This window comes from Cyprinus carpio, chromosome B17, assembly GCF_018340385.1.
Source record: "Cyprinus carpio isolate SPL01 chromosome B17, ASM1834038v1, whole genome shotgun sequence".
In the NCBI taxonomy this organism is placed as follows: domain Eukaryota; kingdom Metazoa; phylum Chordata; class Actinopteri; order Cypriniformes; family Cyprinidae; genus Cyprinus; species Cyprinus carpio.
The window spans coordinates 12,735,965-12,753,555 of record NC_056613.1 but is presented as its reverse complement, the minus strand read 5'-3'; the positions used below and the strand labels follow the sequence as shown (position 1 = coordinate 12,753,555).

General features: G+C 37.4%; 2 protein-coding genes across 3 annotated transcripts; both read left to right on the top strand.

Annotated features, from left to right (window-relative positions):
- Positions 1–540: 540 nt before the first annotated feature.
- On the top strand, positions 541–3,051 carry LOC109060749. Its single transcript, XM_042742330.1, has 7 exons — positions 541–900; positions 977–1,148; positions 1,223–1,319; positions 1,399–1,484; positions 1,580–1,665; positions 1,939–2,860; positions 2,944–3,051. Exons 1-7 carry the CDS (start codon positions 630–632, stop codon positions 2,963–2,965), a joined length of 1,656 nt encoding a protein of 551 aa, XP_042598264.1. The 5' UTR covers positions 541–629; the 3' UTR covers positions 2,966–3,051.
- A 785-nt stretch (positions 3,052–3,836) lies between these two features.
- On the top strand, positions 3,837–14,954 carry LOC109060750 (polyadenylate-binding protein 4-like). Of its 2 annotated transcripts, none has more exons than XM_042742329.1 (14): positions 3,837–4,433; positions 8,423–8,616; positions 9,308–9,423; positions 10,040–10,179; positions 10,259–10,353; positions 10,548–10,685; positions 10,783–10,878; positions 11,329–11,598; positions 12,383–12,578; positions 12,915–13,033; positions 13,637–13,727; positions 14,212–14,342; positions 14,634–14,735; positions 14,860–14,954. In XM_042742329.1, exons 1-13 carry the CDS (start codon positions 4,238–4,240, stop codon positions 14,730–14,732), a joined length of 1,881 nt encoding a protein of 626 aa, XP_042598263.1. In that variant the 5' UTR covers positions 3,837–4,237; the 3' UTR covers positions 14,733–14,735; positions 14,860–14,954. The 2 variants fall into 2 exon arrangements, with proteins under 2 accessions (XP_042598263.1, XP_042598261.1); XM_042742327.1 differs by having other exon boundaries at positions 3,838–4,433; positions 12,383–12,593.
- The last annotated feature ends 2,637 nt before the right edge of the window (positions 14,955–17,591 follow it).

Below are 17,591 nucleotides of genomic sequence, written 5' to 3'. Positions count from 1 at the left end.
ATGTCAAATCCAACTTTAAAAGCAATGCACAAAACATTTATAAATTAGGCCTAAGTACAAATAATTAAAAATATCAAAATTGTTGGAAAATACATGTTGGTACAAAAAATAAAAAATAAAATAAAAAAATAAATAAATTTTGTTTTATTTTTATATATTTTAGGAATGGTAAATAATTACTGGTAACATTTATTCAAGAAAAAAAGCAAAATAAGGATTAGTTTAATTCACATTCATGAATGACAAAACAGATTTTTACATCTGGAAATGCTGTCTAATTCATTATATATATATATATATAGATATATAATTTTAATATGTAATTTTAATATGTCATATTTTATTTTTTTTTTTTAAACAAAGATTTTATGAATTTGTTTTGTTGTGGCTGGATAAAAAGCCCAATCACCTTGATTAGTGTCAGTCTGTCTCCAGTCAGTGTTGATCACAGTCAGTTGATGAGGTAAACCTTAACACCTGGACTTGATCACCTGACTCTCATTAATGCATTAATCTGTGCAGCATAAACTTCCTCACTGTGTGAATTTTTAGGAGGTCTGTGTGACAAGTAAAATTGTTGTTAATTATTCTGTGTTGGGTTTTGCTTGGGTAAAAGCTGTGGAATAGGCATGGCAGTTGTTTTTGTAGTCTTCTGTTGGACTATAGTGTCTCTAGTGCTGCCTGTTACACCAAACGGGGATGATTTTAATGTGCACTTTACAGCGTACTCACCAGGACTCATACAAGATGTCTGGCATATTCCTGCTGCTGCAGCACATTCCCTGAATGAAGTTCCTCAGTCTTACAATTTTGATGAATTTGCGTCTGTGTTTCCAATGCCATATGATATACAGGCTCTTCTGGACAGAAGAAACAGTTTTTCACTTAGGATCATGAATGGTATGTCATTAAAACGCTACTTTATTAGACCTAGTTAGTGTCTAATGTTGTCTATCTAATGTTTATTTTGCTCTAGCATCTTGGAGTGGTCCAGCGGATACTAATGTGTTCCACAGAGGAGATCCATTGTATCTGCAGGTGTCTGCCTCACCTGGACCCGGTCAACAGCTTTATGTTCAGTCCTGCCATGCTTCCTCTTCTCCAAACCATACTGACAAACCTGGAGTCGCACTTATCATTAACAAAGGGTAGGTCAACTTGACAAATGTTATTTTGAAAACACTTGCTCCATAAGAAAACTCTGCTTTCATTTGTTCACCAGATGTGTGGCCTCCAAAAAGTCTTTGGTGAAGTTTGTGACGCAACAGCCTGACAGAGTGAATTTGATTGTTCGTACATCCAGTTTGAAGTCTTCTGAGGTGTGTTCAGTACTGGTTAGGGTCACTGCAGTCCTGCAAACTGACAGTAATTTATGTAACGCTCTCCTGTTTGCTTTAGAGTTACATTCACTGCGGGGTCTATCTTACTAATTTGGGTGTCACCCCTACCACTAAATTCTGCAACTACAACAAGCTGAAATCCAAGTAAGTGCTTAAATCGCTTAAGTCTTTCCTAATAGGCTTTTGGAACCTAATTTTTCATTTTTTTTTTTTTTTTTTTTTTTTTTTTTTTTCCCCAGATGGGTTGACTTGGGTGGACAAACTTCAGTATGTGACTGTTGCGGAAGAAAGTGCAGAAACTTAATTGAGCGTGTAGAACTGCCTGGTCAGTTGTGTGTGTTCCCATTTTGTTTTCTCAATTTATATTACCTGCTGCAAGCGAAAGTTACTTGTGGGAAGTTACCAATATTTCTAGCAAATCCAAAGATGCTTTGTGAGTAAAACAAACAAATTTTGCTCCTTGTAGTGGAGCCAGTAGAAATCAGCTGCAGCAACTTCATAAGTTATACGTTCCACAGCCACTGTATATTTGTGAAATGTAAAGTGTTATTGTTTAAAGAAAAGTTCTTTATTAGAACTTATCCTCCATCTGTTACAGTTTCTCTAGACTTGACTGCAGTAGTAAGCACAGGCCCACTGGTACTCAAGGATCAAGAATCTGCTCCACAGGCCACACCACTGACTCTGTCAGATGACAGTAAGTCCAGCCCTACAGCCAGAGACGGCTCTGATAAAAACTGGATCATGGCTAGTACCTCTTTCTCTGGGAGCTCAAAGCAAAATGTTGGCAAGGTCTCCCCCTGGCCTGTCCAGCATGGCTATGGTGGTGTGATGGTCATCAGCAAGGGCCCGGGAAGTGACTTATCAATGTGGCTACAAGACATCATGGAGCTTGCGTTTAACCCATTGTTGCAGATGGGGACTGGTTATCCAGAAAATCCTGTTGATATAACATTTCAAATTGCTGAACCACTGAGACCAGATGAAAGCACTGAGAGGAGTCCGGCAGTTGCTGTGGATGAAGGAAGAGTTTATGTAGGAGCTGTGGATTCAGATGATGTTGTAAAGGACTGGTTGGACATGGGGCATCTTAATGATGTTGACCACTTGCATAAAATTCAGGAAAAACCTGCGGATTATCTAGAGCTGACTCCACTGCATGTTGAATCTGAATTTGACTTCCCTCCTAATGACCAGCCTCTGATCAGCCCTACTCCAGATAAGCTCTCTGAGAGCACCGAGGATGAGGGAGGAGTTGTTTTCAGACAGGCCGAGATGATCTTTAATGGTGCTAAAGGAGCCAAGTTATCAGAGCCAGTTCTCTACTCTAAACTAAGTCTGACTCAAGCTGCAGATGGATCCAGTGTTCTCAGTTATGAGGAGCAGAAGAGGCCCAGCAAGAACAAACAGGACAAGAGGCCACAACTGGAGAAGAATGGTGAGAAAAGCCCAAAGGATGTGCAGCTGGAGGATACCTCTAAAATTAAAGGCCTGGTTTCATCCCTATTGGATCAACTGAGGTTCGTTGACTGACTTGTTATGAATCTTAAAGGTGTAACATGATATTAATATGCACTTATGTTTCTTTTTCACTTGAGTATAGAAGACTGTGGACGGCGCAGTGACCTGTTTTTCATCATGCCTTTGTGTGATGTGATTGGTAACCATCTATTTTGTGGAATTTAAATAAAGCTTTTTCTGCCTTATGAAATGCACCCTTCTCTCTGTCGTTAATTACCTGGGGTTTCCAGGGGAATTTTTGTAGTAGAATCACTCAAGTTATAAAGGTTGCTTGGTAGCGTTGTATAAAATACAGCTTATTTTTTTTTTTTCCTTAAACTATATAGCTTGTGCATTCTCAGGTTTTTTTTTTTTCCACTAAATGAACCATAATTGTTGGTTTTAGGCTTGTGGTTATTTGTAAAACTTGCATCTCATCTTCTCCACTGACTGGAAAGAAAATACTATACTTATCAGTATCTCTCTCATTTGTTTCACTTCTAATTAGAAGTGAAGTCTCTTCATCTTTTAAACTTAACATTTGAAAGTACTTTTGCTTTCAATTATCAAATTGACATTGCCAATAACATGGAATAAAAGGAAACCTGTTCTTTAAATCTATCAACCTGCAAAATGTTACTATAAATTTCAAATGGGTTTTTCCAGGTATCTTTTTTTTTTTTTTTTTTTTTTTTTTTTTTAAATGTGCACATTTAAAGACAAACTCTTTTCTATTACAATATGAAGTCGGAGAATTGTCTTTACATTTGAATTTAAATGCTTGCTCGTCAATGTGTTTCGGTAATGTCCCATGTAGCTACTGTAGTAGGCTACTGTAGAGTGGACAGCCGCGCCCAGATGTCGCTGTTGGATGTTCCTGTCCAAATGTGCTGTCCTGTACACCGCATGCTCCGAACGGGTGGGTTTTTTCTGTTATCCCAAGTGTGACCCTGGCTGCTATTTCCTCCGCTCGAGCTATAAAGTGTCCGTGCATTTCCCACGCACCCTCTTTCCCCGGCCACCACACCGTGAGTGTATAACTCACTGTTCTTCAGTACCTTTAAAAAAGAAAAAAAATTCCATAAAAAATACAAAATAACGAAAACGTCAAAAAATAACTACTTTAAACCAAACAACGTTTTTAAAAAGGGCAAACTTTTTGTTTTTTTAAGACAAGGTCTCGATCTACCCAGACGTTTCTGAAGCCAGTTCTTCGCGAGCGGACTCCATGCTGTAGCTGTCGTTGCTGCCGACATCGTTTATTTGGAGAGTAGCGTAAAAGTTTAATAGAGGATTAAGAGACTCATATGTCCCTCTGGTTCTAGGACACTCTTTACGCACTGTCATTTCAGCACTAGACAAACACACGAGCTCAAAGGCTTGAACGACCCCGAGACATGAACGCAGCGACGGCGGGGAGTTATCCGATGGCTTCTCTCTATGTGGGCGACCTGCACCCTGATATCACGGAGGCTATGCTGTATGAGAAATTCAGTCCGGCCGGCCCGGTGCTGTCCATCCGCGTGTGTCGGGATATGATCACGCGGCGCTCGCTGGGCTATGCCTACGTCAACTTCCAGCAGCCAGCGGACGGTAAGACATGACAGACAGCGCCCTGCCTTTAAACGTGATGCATATAGCTGACAGAGTAACGGGAATAATGTGTCATGATTTGTGCGTTAATGTAGGGACACTGTAGGTGATGTGTAGCGCGCACCCTCGCGCGCTCTCTCTCCTGTGTGCTGTCACATGTATTTCTGAGGTTCATCACTGCTCTCTACTACAACCATTTTTTTAACATCTTCAACAAACAGCTCTATTCTCCTAATATGGCTTATTGTGAGAAAGTCAGGGTTTACTGATTGTGACCATCACACCGCATTATGTCCAGCCAATATGGCAAGCTGCTTTAACATACAAAACGAACTAATATTTCAGCTAATGGCTATTTATATTTTAATTACTCTTAATTAACACTATATTTTGTTTTAGTTATGTTTTTAAAAAATTTAAATCATTGTTTTATTTATAATTATTATTTAAATATTGACAACACCTTATTCCATTGTTATTAATGAACAACTGTCTTTGGAATCTATGGGATCCAAAAGATACTAGTATTTTTTAGTTCCTAGTAACTATAAAAGTAGTTTAGAAGTATTTATTCTAGTATTGTGTAGTTAGTATTTTACTTTTTAGTGCTATTTAAAAATACAGGACTAACAAATCTCACTGTTATTTTTTCTTAATACTAATAGTAGCCTACTAGTATTTCCTGTTACTAGTATTTCTAGCATTTTACTCTTTAGCATTATTTAAAAAGTTACATAATTACTATCAATTATTTCTTACTTACTAGTAACTAACCAAATAGTTGTGAATGTCTACATTATTGTAGCTCAAACAGCAGAGTAATGGCAAGGTCATAGGTTTGATTCCCAGGTTCGATACATTGAATGCAATGTAATTTTGGATAAATGCTATATTTATTCAATTTTTATTCATCAGTAGCCTACTATTAACACAAAATCGATGCTGGTTAATTTTAGCATCTTAACATCTAAGGAAGTTTTTGTTCCCATAATCAAACTTGGTTTGCTCACTCAGGGATTTGTAACTTAAGGCACTTACAATCCCTTGTAAAAAAACAGAATTCAAATAAACAAAATTTGATTACAATATTAAAAATAATAAATCAGCTTGTTATACAACTACAGGCTGTATCATATCCCTTGTCCTTAAATAATATCATCACTCAGTGATACATGCAAAGGTTGAGTATGCGGCATGGCATGTATGTATGAATCATTTATGTCATGCACCCTGCAGGAGGACTGATATTTTGTTCTGTTGAGCTTGCCTAGTCTTGTCCATTTGTGAAACAGAATTAGAGAAAAACATTCACACATTCTGTTCACAGTCTGTATGGGGGAAAAATGGAAACTATTTAATTTAAAAATCTGAAGACTCAATAGAGCCAAGCAGTCTCAATTATAGACTATAATCAGAATAAAGAACTAGACTAGAATTGAATGTGCTGCTTGACCCACATATAGTCAAAGTGGCCTACATCTGCTATAAACCATGATATGAGACATCCTGCAGAAGCAGAAGCAGACCTAATCATTAGGATACATCCATGTTTTAGATCCCTGGAGAACGCTAGGTATATCCAGGGGACTGTGTGTGTGTGTGTGTGTGTGTGTGTGTGTGTGTGTGTGTGTGAGAGTGAGTGAGTGAGTGAGTGTGTTAGCCCACATTTTGCAACCTGGCATGACCTATTTGTGCTATTTAAAGTGTCATGAGGGGATAATACCAATACCAAGCACCTTCAGTTTGATTTCTGTCAATCTAATGATTCAGATGAAACCAGAATGTTAATTGGGGATTTTTTTTGTTCTATCTTTCCTACATTTCAAGTAATCTGGACAGATTTACAACATTTAAGCCTCATAGTAAACATGTTTTTTTTTTCATTCCTTGCTGAATGCATTGTTCATTTTAGGGTAAACATTTGTAACATTTGAACAAATTTATACTACCATTCAAAAGTGTGGAGTCGGTATGATTTTTAAGGTTTTTGAAAGAAGTCTCTTATGCTCACCAAGGCTGCATTTATTTGATCACAAAATCATTAAAACACTAATGTTGTGAAATATTACAGTTTAAAAGAACTGCTATATATTTTAATGTATTTTAAATGTAATATGTTCAACGGAGAGGTGAATCTGAAATATCTTTCTCCTGTGCTAAATGCTTCGTAAACATCTCATGCTCGATTTTGCCCTCCTCTTTTAAAGCACAAAGGTTAAAAGGTCAGAGTTGAACTCGCTCACCTCCATTTAGAAACTCAGAATGGTGACTGATAGTCAACATGTTTACATATAAGAGACAAAAGCAGTTGGTTACCACTGTAGGATGTAAATCTGAAAGAGTATCAAGGCTTTATATTGTTTTATGCATGTTTTTTGCACACTGTGACAGTACAATAGTAGTTTACAGCATGCATACGCTCAGCAAATGGCCTCAAGCACATGGTTTGGTTTTTAGCATGTAACAGCTGCATTTGTAAACAGTTGCCGGCACTGGTAAGCTTCAGCCACACACATTCCAGTGTCTCAGCCCCATCAATGGACACAGAGCCTTGAACACATGCTGCCTGCCAGCACATTGCTCAAAGGACCCAATACTGCTAAATATAGAGTCAGTGTGGGCTGCCTGCACTGTGCCTGTCTTTTCCGAAAGGTGTGTTGACGAAACAAGCTGACAGGCAAATTCGTAGGTCAGCAACGCCATGCTTCTTCTTATTCAGTGATGACAGATTACTATTGATATTGTCTATTATTTGACAGCTATATACTGTCAGTGCATGTGTATCCTAAATAAGTTAAAATATAAATAAAAGTTTTGTTTGAAACCAGAAACCGCTATAATGATGGTAAAAAGTTTGAAGGTAAAAAGTGTGTACTGTCCTGTGTTGGCTAAAAGTTGTTATTTGCAGTGGTCTCTCTCTCTCAATCCCTCTCTGGGTGATCCCACCAGTCCTGAGCTTCATGTTCAATACAATCACACTGCAAACTGCTGAGGGCAGCAGACACAAGGCTGCTCCATTTTGTTCACCAGACATTTTTAGTGTGTGTGTGTGTGTGTGTGTGTGTGTGTGTGTGTGTGTGTGTGTGTGTGTGCATGCCGGGGGGAGGGCTGAGGTTTAAAAGAGAGAGAGACCCATCATAATATATTACAATATGTGACTGTTCCCTCGTATGCCATCAATTTGATTAGAAAGTAATTTGATAAAGCTTCTGACAAACCTTTAACCTGATATACATCTGTTTCAGTCTTCAGACTATACCAGATATAAATATATATTTAATCCACAATCTCCGTGTATAGCAAAAATATACAGAAAGCACTGCATGGTAAGACTATAAAGAGATGGAATTTGGTAGGGTCAGTGCTATTTTGAAGTCGGTAAAAATGTTTTTCAAGACCTGATCAAATCTAATTATATGTGCCTGGTGTTCTGCTTTGCTCTGCTGCCCTTTCACACCAGTAATGAAAGACATTCAGCTTAAATGCTAACTCATCTGTTTGTGTGTGTGTGTGTGTGTATGTGTGTGTGTATTTAAGTCTATTTGCTAAAACAAGGAAATTCTTAAAAATATACAGATTTAATCATCTTAAAATATTTGTGCTGTAGACCTTAACATGTAATGTTTAGATGTAATAATTAGATTAGTTTCATGGGGCTTTCTATGATCTGCTAGCATGAGCACAACCTCAGTTGACAAGTTTCAAGCTTGTTTGCTGTGGTTAATATGTTTGAGTATCTGAACATGCTCACTAAACACACACACAGACACACACACACACACACACACACACATGTTTGAGTATCTGTAAACACACACACACACACACACACACACACACTATAGATTGAAATATATAATTAATGAATAATTTAGAGACTTGAGTTGTTTATGGCAAGTTTTCATCCTCTAGTAGGCTAATTGTTAGTAGTTTATGTGCTGAGGTAGAAGAACAGAGATGTCTTATGACTCATGTTTTTGTGGTTTCAGCGGAAAGAGCTTTGGACACAATGAACTTCGATGTGGTCAAAGGAAAGCCGATCAGAATCATGTGGTCACAAAGAGATCCGTCACTTAGGAAATCTGGAGTTGGAAACGTCTTCATCAAAAATCTGGACAAGTCCATTGACAACAAGGCCCTATACGACACCTTCTCTGCTTTCGGGAACATCCTGTCCTGCAAGGTGAGAAGTAGGAAGTGATCTATCTATTTCATGTATATACTGGGCTGCCCTTCAAAGGCAAAACACAGTAACTACACATCTAGTCAAAACTAAAGTGAATGAATAATATTATTAATTTAATAAAATATTATTCATAGAAAAGTATGATGTTTAATGATATTTGATGAATGATATTTCTTTTTTCTCCTTTAGTCCCTCCTCAATTGTATTTGGACATACAGTTCTTGAAATGTCTGGAATCACAGACTGAATTGTGGTTCATTATTATCAATTTTCCCAGTTTCTGTTAATAAAGATTACGTTAGAAAGGTTGAGAACCACTGTTTTAGACTAATATCTGGCTCTTGCCATGTTGTATAACTAGTTGGATATACAACATTTATTTGTTTCTTAAAAGCAAAAGGTGATTTTCTGAATCAATAGTGGCAACAAACAAACACATTTGAAAAAAATAATGCAAAAATAATCTGAACAGTTTGAAATAATTTGTTATTTTTTGCTCGTGATATATAGTCACGGAGGAATGTGTTTCTATATTTAGTGTTCCTTTTTCCATAATAGTTTATATATTCAAGCAATAAATAATGCATTAGAGTTTATTAACACATATTTCACACATCAGAAAAGCTGTAGTAGTTCAGCTGTAGAAGACAAACACTCTGTAATTTGATTCTTGATGCCGTCTCAACAGGTGGTGTGTGACGAGAACGGATCTAAGGGTTACGCCTTTGTGCATTTTGAAACTCAGGACGCAGCTGATCGTGCCATTGAGAAGATGAATGGCATGTTGCTGAACGACCGCAAGGTGTGAGTGTCCAAGCAGGGTCATGTGACAGGAAGGTGGTCCATTGATTTGTTGATTGACAAAGACAGTGTGCAGTTGTCAGTCACTAGAAGTGAAGTTTTTTGACATTGTTCAGGGTTTTGTGATTTATAGTGAGGATTCGTGCTCTGCATTTAACCCATCCAAAGTGCACACACACAGCAGTGAACACACAAACACCGTGAACACACACCCGGAGCATTGGGCAGCCATTCATGCTGCGGCGCCCGGGCGCCCAGGTGTCACTAATGTTACAGAGAAGAACTTTGGAAGAAAGTCTGTTGACCAATCAGTTCAAAGGATCAGATTTATATACTTACCCTAATGTTTTTCCAAACCTATATATCTTTCTTTATTTTGTGGATGCAAAATAATTTTTTTGAAAATGTCTCTTTTTTTTGTCCGTAAAATTAACGTTAGTGGGGTTCAGCATTAATTTGGACCCTTCTGACTTTTTTTGTAAAATATATTTTACTACGCTTCTAGCATTTTAGTGCTTGTAAGTCGCAGCTGCAGCTGTTTTGTGTCTGTGGTTGGTCTGCAGCTGTCGGTATTGCATTTCTGCATCAGTCACGTTTCTGTCTCCAATGTTTTTTGTAGGTTTGTGGGGCGTTTCAAGTCCAGGAAGGAGAGAGAAGCAGAGATGGGTGCCAAAGCCAAAGAATTCACCAATGTTTACATCAAGAACTTTGGCGAGGACATGGATGATCAGAGACTGAAGGAGCTCTTTGATAAATATGGTGAGTTTGAGAGTGTAAACGGATGCGGTGGAGGTACCCCTGTAGTCTTTTTATCTGAAGATTTTGTTTCTACCTGCAGGTAAAACACTGAGTGTGAAGGTCATGACTGACCCCACAGGGAAATCTCGTGGATTTGGGTTTGTGAGCTACGAGAAGCATGAGGATGCTAACAAGGTACGGAGAATTTGTATTATGATTTGCTCATAATGCAAATCAGCTAAGAAGCTGATGCTCAGACATGTTTAAAAATAAGCATGGAAATGACAGCAGTGATGCACTGCCAGTGTCATGGGCTAGATAGATGGATAGACTGACAGATAAACAAATGAACATACAGGTGATTTATTGTAATGATATTTCTGTTTCAGGCTGTGGAAGAGATGAATGGTATGGAGCTTAACGGTAAGACGGTGTTTGTTGGCCGAGCACAGAAAAAGATGGAGAGACAAGCAGAACTCAAGAGGAAGTTTGAACAGCTCAAACAGGAAAGAATCAGCAGATATCAGGTAATGAACTGCTGTGTTGTGTCTTTGTGTATGTGTGGTTGTGTTTTTAGTTAAAAAAAAATAATTTGCATCAGTTTGTGTGTGTTTGTGTTGACAGGGTGTAAACTTGTATATCAAGAATCTTGATGACACCATTGATGATGAGAAACTTCGTAAAGAGTTCTCTCCTTTCGGCTCCATTACCAGTGCCAAGGTGGGTCAAAGGGTGACTGTTTACAGTCTATTTCTGTTTGAGCACTTTGGGCAAATTCCAAACAACATTTTTGCACCATTGAAGGGCACAGTGGGAAGGGGATGGTATTTGAAGGCCCTTTCCAAATGAAAGTGAGCAACCAAATTCCTTTTGTTGAAGACCACAAGGCCATTAGAGAAGGGTACATGCGTAGATCACTTCAATGAAGAATTTTGTTCATCTTAAAGTATTTTTTGCTGTTTATGATAACATGATCCTTTACATATTTACATTTGTACAAATATTGTCATATTTGTTTGTTTTTAGTAGACAGTACAGTTGAAATCAATTTGAAGATACAAATAGGCTATATTTGATCCAGTGATACAGTATTCTGCTTTTGCAAGATTAATTTTTTTAACCTGAAGGAAGAAGGAAGTGAGATCTTATGCGATGTATCTCTTACTGTAGGTGATGCTGGAGGATGGCAGGTCCAAAGGTTTTGGCTTTGTGTGTTTCTCCTCACCTGAGGAGGCCACAAAGGCTGTGACAGAGATGAACGGCCGTATTGTGGGCTCCAAACCACTGTATGTAGCCCTGGCCCAACGCAAAGAAGAACGCAAAGCTCATCTGACCAACCAATACATGCAGCGTATCGCTGGCATGAGGGCCATGCCTGCCAACGCTATCATCAACCAGTTCCAGCCTGCCGGTGGTTACTTTATGCCAGCTGTGCCACAGGTGGGTGAGATCCAAAAGTCTTAGACAACATCTGGGATTTAAATCCCATTTATACCTGGAAACATACTATAGTTTATAAAATAGAAAAATACAATTTAAAAATGTAATTAAGATATTTTCCTTATTTTTTACAAGACCTTACTGTTTATTATGGAAGGCCATTTTCACCACAAAAGAAAAAAAAAATCTTTGGTAAATTATAATTATGACAAAAAGAAAAACTGAGATCACAATTATGGCAAGTTAAGTCATAATTATGAGATAAAAAGTCAAAATTGTGAGATAAAAAGTATAATCATGACATAAAAAGTAAAGATTATGAGATACTAAGTCATAATTATGACAAAGTCAAAATTGTGATTAAAAAATTATGAGATGCTACAACATAATTATGAGATAGAAAGTCATATGGCACAAATTTTTTTGAAATTATGACATTATTATAATATACTGTTATATATAATATAGTAGAAATTTTATCGCATAATTATCACTTTTAGTTAGACATTCAACTAATGTCATAATGATGACTTAGTATAATTTTGACATTTTATCTCATAATTTTGACTTTCCATAAATATGAATTTTATGTCATAAAGATAATTCACCAAAGCATAAGTTTCTTTTGTGGATGAAATGGACTTTCATAGTATATCAATAGTATATCAATAAAGATAATAAATAAATTAATAAATACACAAGGGTTGTGAAGTAGTAAAAGGGTCCATTAAATTATTAATAAACTCTCCGATTATGTCTTTTGTTTCTTTCTAATGCATCACAGGCCCAGAACAGAACGACATACTATGCACCAAACCAGCTCACCCAGATGCGTCCGAACCCTCGCTGGCAGCAGGGTGGCAGAGGTCAGGGTGGCTTCCAGGGCATGCCCAGCTCCTTGCGCCAACCAGGGCCCCGTGCCAACATACGCCACCTGGCCCCCAGTGCTTCCACCCAGGGCCCACGCGGGATCCCCACAGGTGCACAGAGAGTGGGTGAGAAAACCCACCCACTAATGACGCAATGCCCTGTTGTGACAAACTTTGACCTGTATTCCAGACCCAGAGACCTGAAACTTCATTTCAAGTTAGATTTCAAAGATTAGTATATTTGATAAATGATGTCAGAAAGATTATTATTCAGGTTTTAGTTTTTAGCAATAATAATGATTATCTATTGGTTCTAGTTGACCTGATCATTATGTAATTCCATTGAAAATGCCACAAACTACACATTTATTGATTACAACAAGTGAGTTTGGTGATCATTCTGTCCTGACCATAGCTTTAATGTTATTTACTTCTTTCCACAACTAGCAATGGGTCCCCGCCCGGGCATGGGGGTGACGACTCCACGTGCCATGCCCCCATACAAGTACGCCACCGCCATACGACACACTCAGCCTCAGGTCGTGCAGCCCATTACTCTGCAACAGGTAATATACAGACATATACCGCACGTAAATAAAAACTGCACCTATGAATTAATAATTCTAGCTGTCCAGTTGTTCTGTTTCTGATATTATGGATTGTATATTTAATTCACTGATACATATTTAATTCCAAAGGTATAGTTTGTCTATTTTTAGAATACTTTCTTGTCATAAAACATTGCCAATTCAAGAACAGTCTTATGGGAAGGGTTCAAAGATATGTCAGGGATCATAATAAATGAACTGAGTAGAGTTGCACAATACATAGGTACCATATTTGTTTTTTTATTTAATAGTGTCGGCTGAAATTGGATATAGATCAGTCACAATTGAATAGCATACTCATCCTTTAGATGACCTTTTCCTTCATCTAATGCTCACTTAAAGTTAATCTTTAGAAAGTAATAATTTTCAGTATTTTATTTTTAATTTGTACATAAAATTTTTTAATAATAATAATAATAATTAATATTGGCAATTAATCAGTAAATATGAAAATTATTGACTTTTCAGAACAGAATGTTAATATTGTGCACTGCTAGAATTAAGATATAGATTTGAAAAACCCAATCAAATTCTCATTTTGTGGTTTACTGTGTTCTGCAGGCTCAGCCAGCTGTTCATGTGCAGGGTCAGGAGCCTCTCACTGCCTCCATGTTAGCTGCCGCTCCTCCTCAGGAACAGAAACAGATGCTTGGTGAGATGAGGAGGCTGTAAGCACATTCAGCCTTACTAAACATATTCTTACACCCCGAGGACATTTTTGCGCAATATAGTTTTATGTGATAGTTCACCCAAAAATTCTGTTCTTTGCTCACCCTCAAGTTGTTCAAAACCTGTATGAGTTTCTTTCTTCTGCTGAACCAAAAAAGAAGATCATTTGAAGTATGTTGGTAAAACAAAAAGTTGCTAGTCCCTGTAAAAATACTATGGAAGTTAACGGAACTGGCAACTCTTTGGATCCCAGCATTCTTCAAATGATCTTCTTTTTGTATGCTTCACAAAAGAAAGAGTCTTGCAGGCTTGGAACAACCTGAGTTTGAGTAAATGATGACAGAAGTTTTCAGAAAATTGTGTTGGACTATCCCTTTAATTACTTTCTTATTTATTTAATTCTTGCCTCTAGCTATTTCTAATTGTTTCTTGTCTGTCTTACACATGCCCGTTCTGTTTTCCCTCAGGTGAGCGGCTGTTTCCTCTCATCCAGGCAATGCACCCCAGTCTAGCCGGGAAGATCACAGGAATGCTGCTAGAGATCGACAACTCTGAGCTGCTGCACATGCTGGAGTCCCATGAGTCTCTGCGCTCCAAGGTGACAGCCGTTAACTATGATAAAAGCCTCCAGTAACAGACACTAGCTCTGCTCTTATATGCAATAATGGGAAAACGTCAGAAGCTTTTAACAATGCAAAGCTTACTGACTGAACCAGGGGCTTAATATTATGCGTTTATTTATTTGGATTTATGCATTGCCCAGCAGGGACTGTTCCTGAGATGTAATTCATAAATGACAATGGCGTTTTATCAGCTTATTAGAGGCATGAATCTCTGTGGTGAAGATGGTTTGGGCATTGCAGGACTGATGATGTATCTGTGTTGTCAGGTGGAGGAGGCTGTCGCAGTGCTTCAGGCTCACCAGGCCAAGAAAGATGCCACACAGAAAGTGGGAGTCACCGCTGCGACTGTAGCCGCAACATCATGACCAGTAACTTTTCTTATTATCAGTAGTATTATAATTTCCATGCTTGTTATTAGGCTATTTACCTGAATGTTTGAAATTATTATGAAAAATATATATATTTTTTTTAATTTGAAATTGTTTTCTACAGGTGAAGCTGAAAGGCTAAAGAGAGATCACCACTGTCTGGTGTCGTCTGGTGGCAACCAATAAGAACACAAAATAAAACAAGAAAAAAAAAAAAAAGGAAAAATACAAAATGATACTTGAACATAAAGAATACAATTTTGTTGCAGGGCTTACATTTTTAACTCTGTAATGATTTTTATCACCTAAAGTAAATTTTAAAAAGAGGCAGTTCTGTGAAGGAAGAGCCTCTGTATTGTGGCCAGGACTGACTTTTTCTATGAGGAACTGGAAAACTTGGTTCTTCAGTGAGCTGTGTGTTTGCTGCCTTGATTAGACCTCACTTGTCCCATGACAATAACCTGAGTGGTGTGGCACTCTAAATAAAGGGATGACTATTTAAAATGAAATATATTGTCTTCTTCTTCTTGTTATAGCAAAGACAAAGGCCATTTTACAGACACTTTTTATCCAAAGTGACTTGCAGTACATGAACAATCCCTTCATAGGCTACTGTAGGTTAGATTTTCTCAAGGGACCAATTATAACAGAAGTGTTAATAACATCCAATTTCACCTTTAACTTGAACTAGTCTTATGACCAAAGCCATTTAATTCCAGTTTGTGTCCTCTGAAAGATGATGTCTGTATCAAAGCTCCATAAAAGTACATACACATACAGCTATCATATTTAATAGGTCTTTTATTATCAAATAAATCATGAACACGCTCCATGTAAATATAGTCCTATAAGTAATAACACATAGAAAAATATAGATTTTAACGTAGTATTGTTACATAAAATAAAATAAAAATCTATTTGGTGGTTTCTCACTGTTTAAAACAGCGACTAGAAATGAAACAAAGTTAACTTTTTTGATAATTGTAATTTCAGTTTGTTTTACATGGCTATCCAAGCAGTAACTAGCTATCTATCTAAATAAATAATTAACTGTATAACCATAACTGAACGATGGACAGTTGTGTATTTCTGTGATGTTATTTGTCCTCCGCATCACTAGAGGGCGAAACACCATTTCGAGGTGACAAGGGTTACAAGCAAGATCGCGGCGAACAAACGTGTTCTTTATGTTGGTAAGAAAAACATCAAAATTATAAACCAAAATAATAATCGCTTCGCTCTCACAGCGCTATAATTTCATTCCACAATCACATGCATGTTAGTGATGCGGTTCCGGTTATCATCTGTTGCCGGGAAAGCAGCAGAATTTGAAATATGAGCTTGAATTAAACGTTTAGTGCGCTGAATATGAAATATTATCATAAGTCAAATATACGGTCTTGTTTTCTCATGTGGTCTTACGGTGGAGGTGGACGATAAAAGTGTTAATTCCCTTCGGTAACATCACAGATATTCAGATCCCGTTAAATTATGAGACAGGTGACAAACACACAAATATTCATGAAATACACTTACACTTATAACTCAAACATACACGTTATACACATAACGCATATTATGTCTGACTCTTTCTATCCACAGAGAAACACGGGGCTTTGCATTCATCGAGTTTGAGCTGGCAGAGGTGAATACCTGCTAAATTCCTCTTTAATTAAATAGCATATCATCGATAATATTAAAACGAGACTGCGTTGCTCCTCAGTTTGTTAGCTCCCTATAGTTTGCACAAACCACCATTACAGGACTGTGGCTTGTGTCCAGCTATAATAAAATATAAACTTGGTTAAATTTCTCTGCTTTTTTCTCCAGGCTGCAGCAGCTGCCATTGATATCACGGTGAGTTATTGAACCACAGACTTCTGTGGTGTCATAAAAACCAACAATGTGCACCGCAAGAGTCCAGGTTAATGTCTGTTTGGTTTTGTGTTCTGCAGAATGAGCCGGAGCTGTTTGGCAGAACCATCAGGGTGAACACCGCCAAACCCATGAGAATTAAAGAGGGCTCCTCTCGACCAGGTGAGGGGTTTTTGGTTTCAATAGGGTGCATGATAAATCTCCTGACTGTTTTCATATTACTTGCACTGATAATGCTGTGTTAACCCATTACTTGCATGTCTATGAAATATAAATGAAGTTCTCAGGGAAGACTGCTGAGGAGAGCGAGGAGGCGGAGTCAGCCGCAGAATCAGCAGTACAAAAACACAGGAGGTGGGAAAGTTGTAATATAATAGTAATAATAATATTGTAATTAGGACTGCAAAAACGATTAATCACATTCAAAATAAAAGTTTATGTTTACATACTATATGTGCATTGTACTGATATTTATTACGACTATATAAACACACACACACACACACACATATATATATATATATATATTATATATATAATATATATTATATTATATATAGAAATATACATATTTTGTATTTAAACCATCATATTCTTCCTTATATATACATGTATATGTGTGTATATATATATATATATATATATATATATATATATATATATATATATATACATAAAAAATAATATAAATGATATGCAAGTAACTATATATACATACACATTTTTTGAGTTTATTGATTTTTTAACTTCACAGTAATACATTCTGATTTGTATTTTGTGTTCTTGACCAGGGAGAACCTCTAGCGATGTGGATGGCAAACTCTGGTCCCAATACTAACGGCTCGCAGTTCTTCATCACTGTTGATGAGACAGACAGACTGGCTGGATGGCAAACATGTGGTGTTCGGAGAGCTCATAGAGGGCATGGAGGTGAGCTGCCCACTGAGGGAGATTAGGACGGTTTTACATTATTGTTCAAAA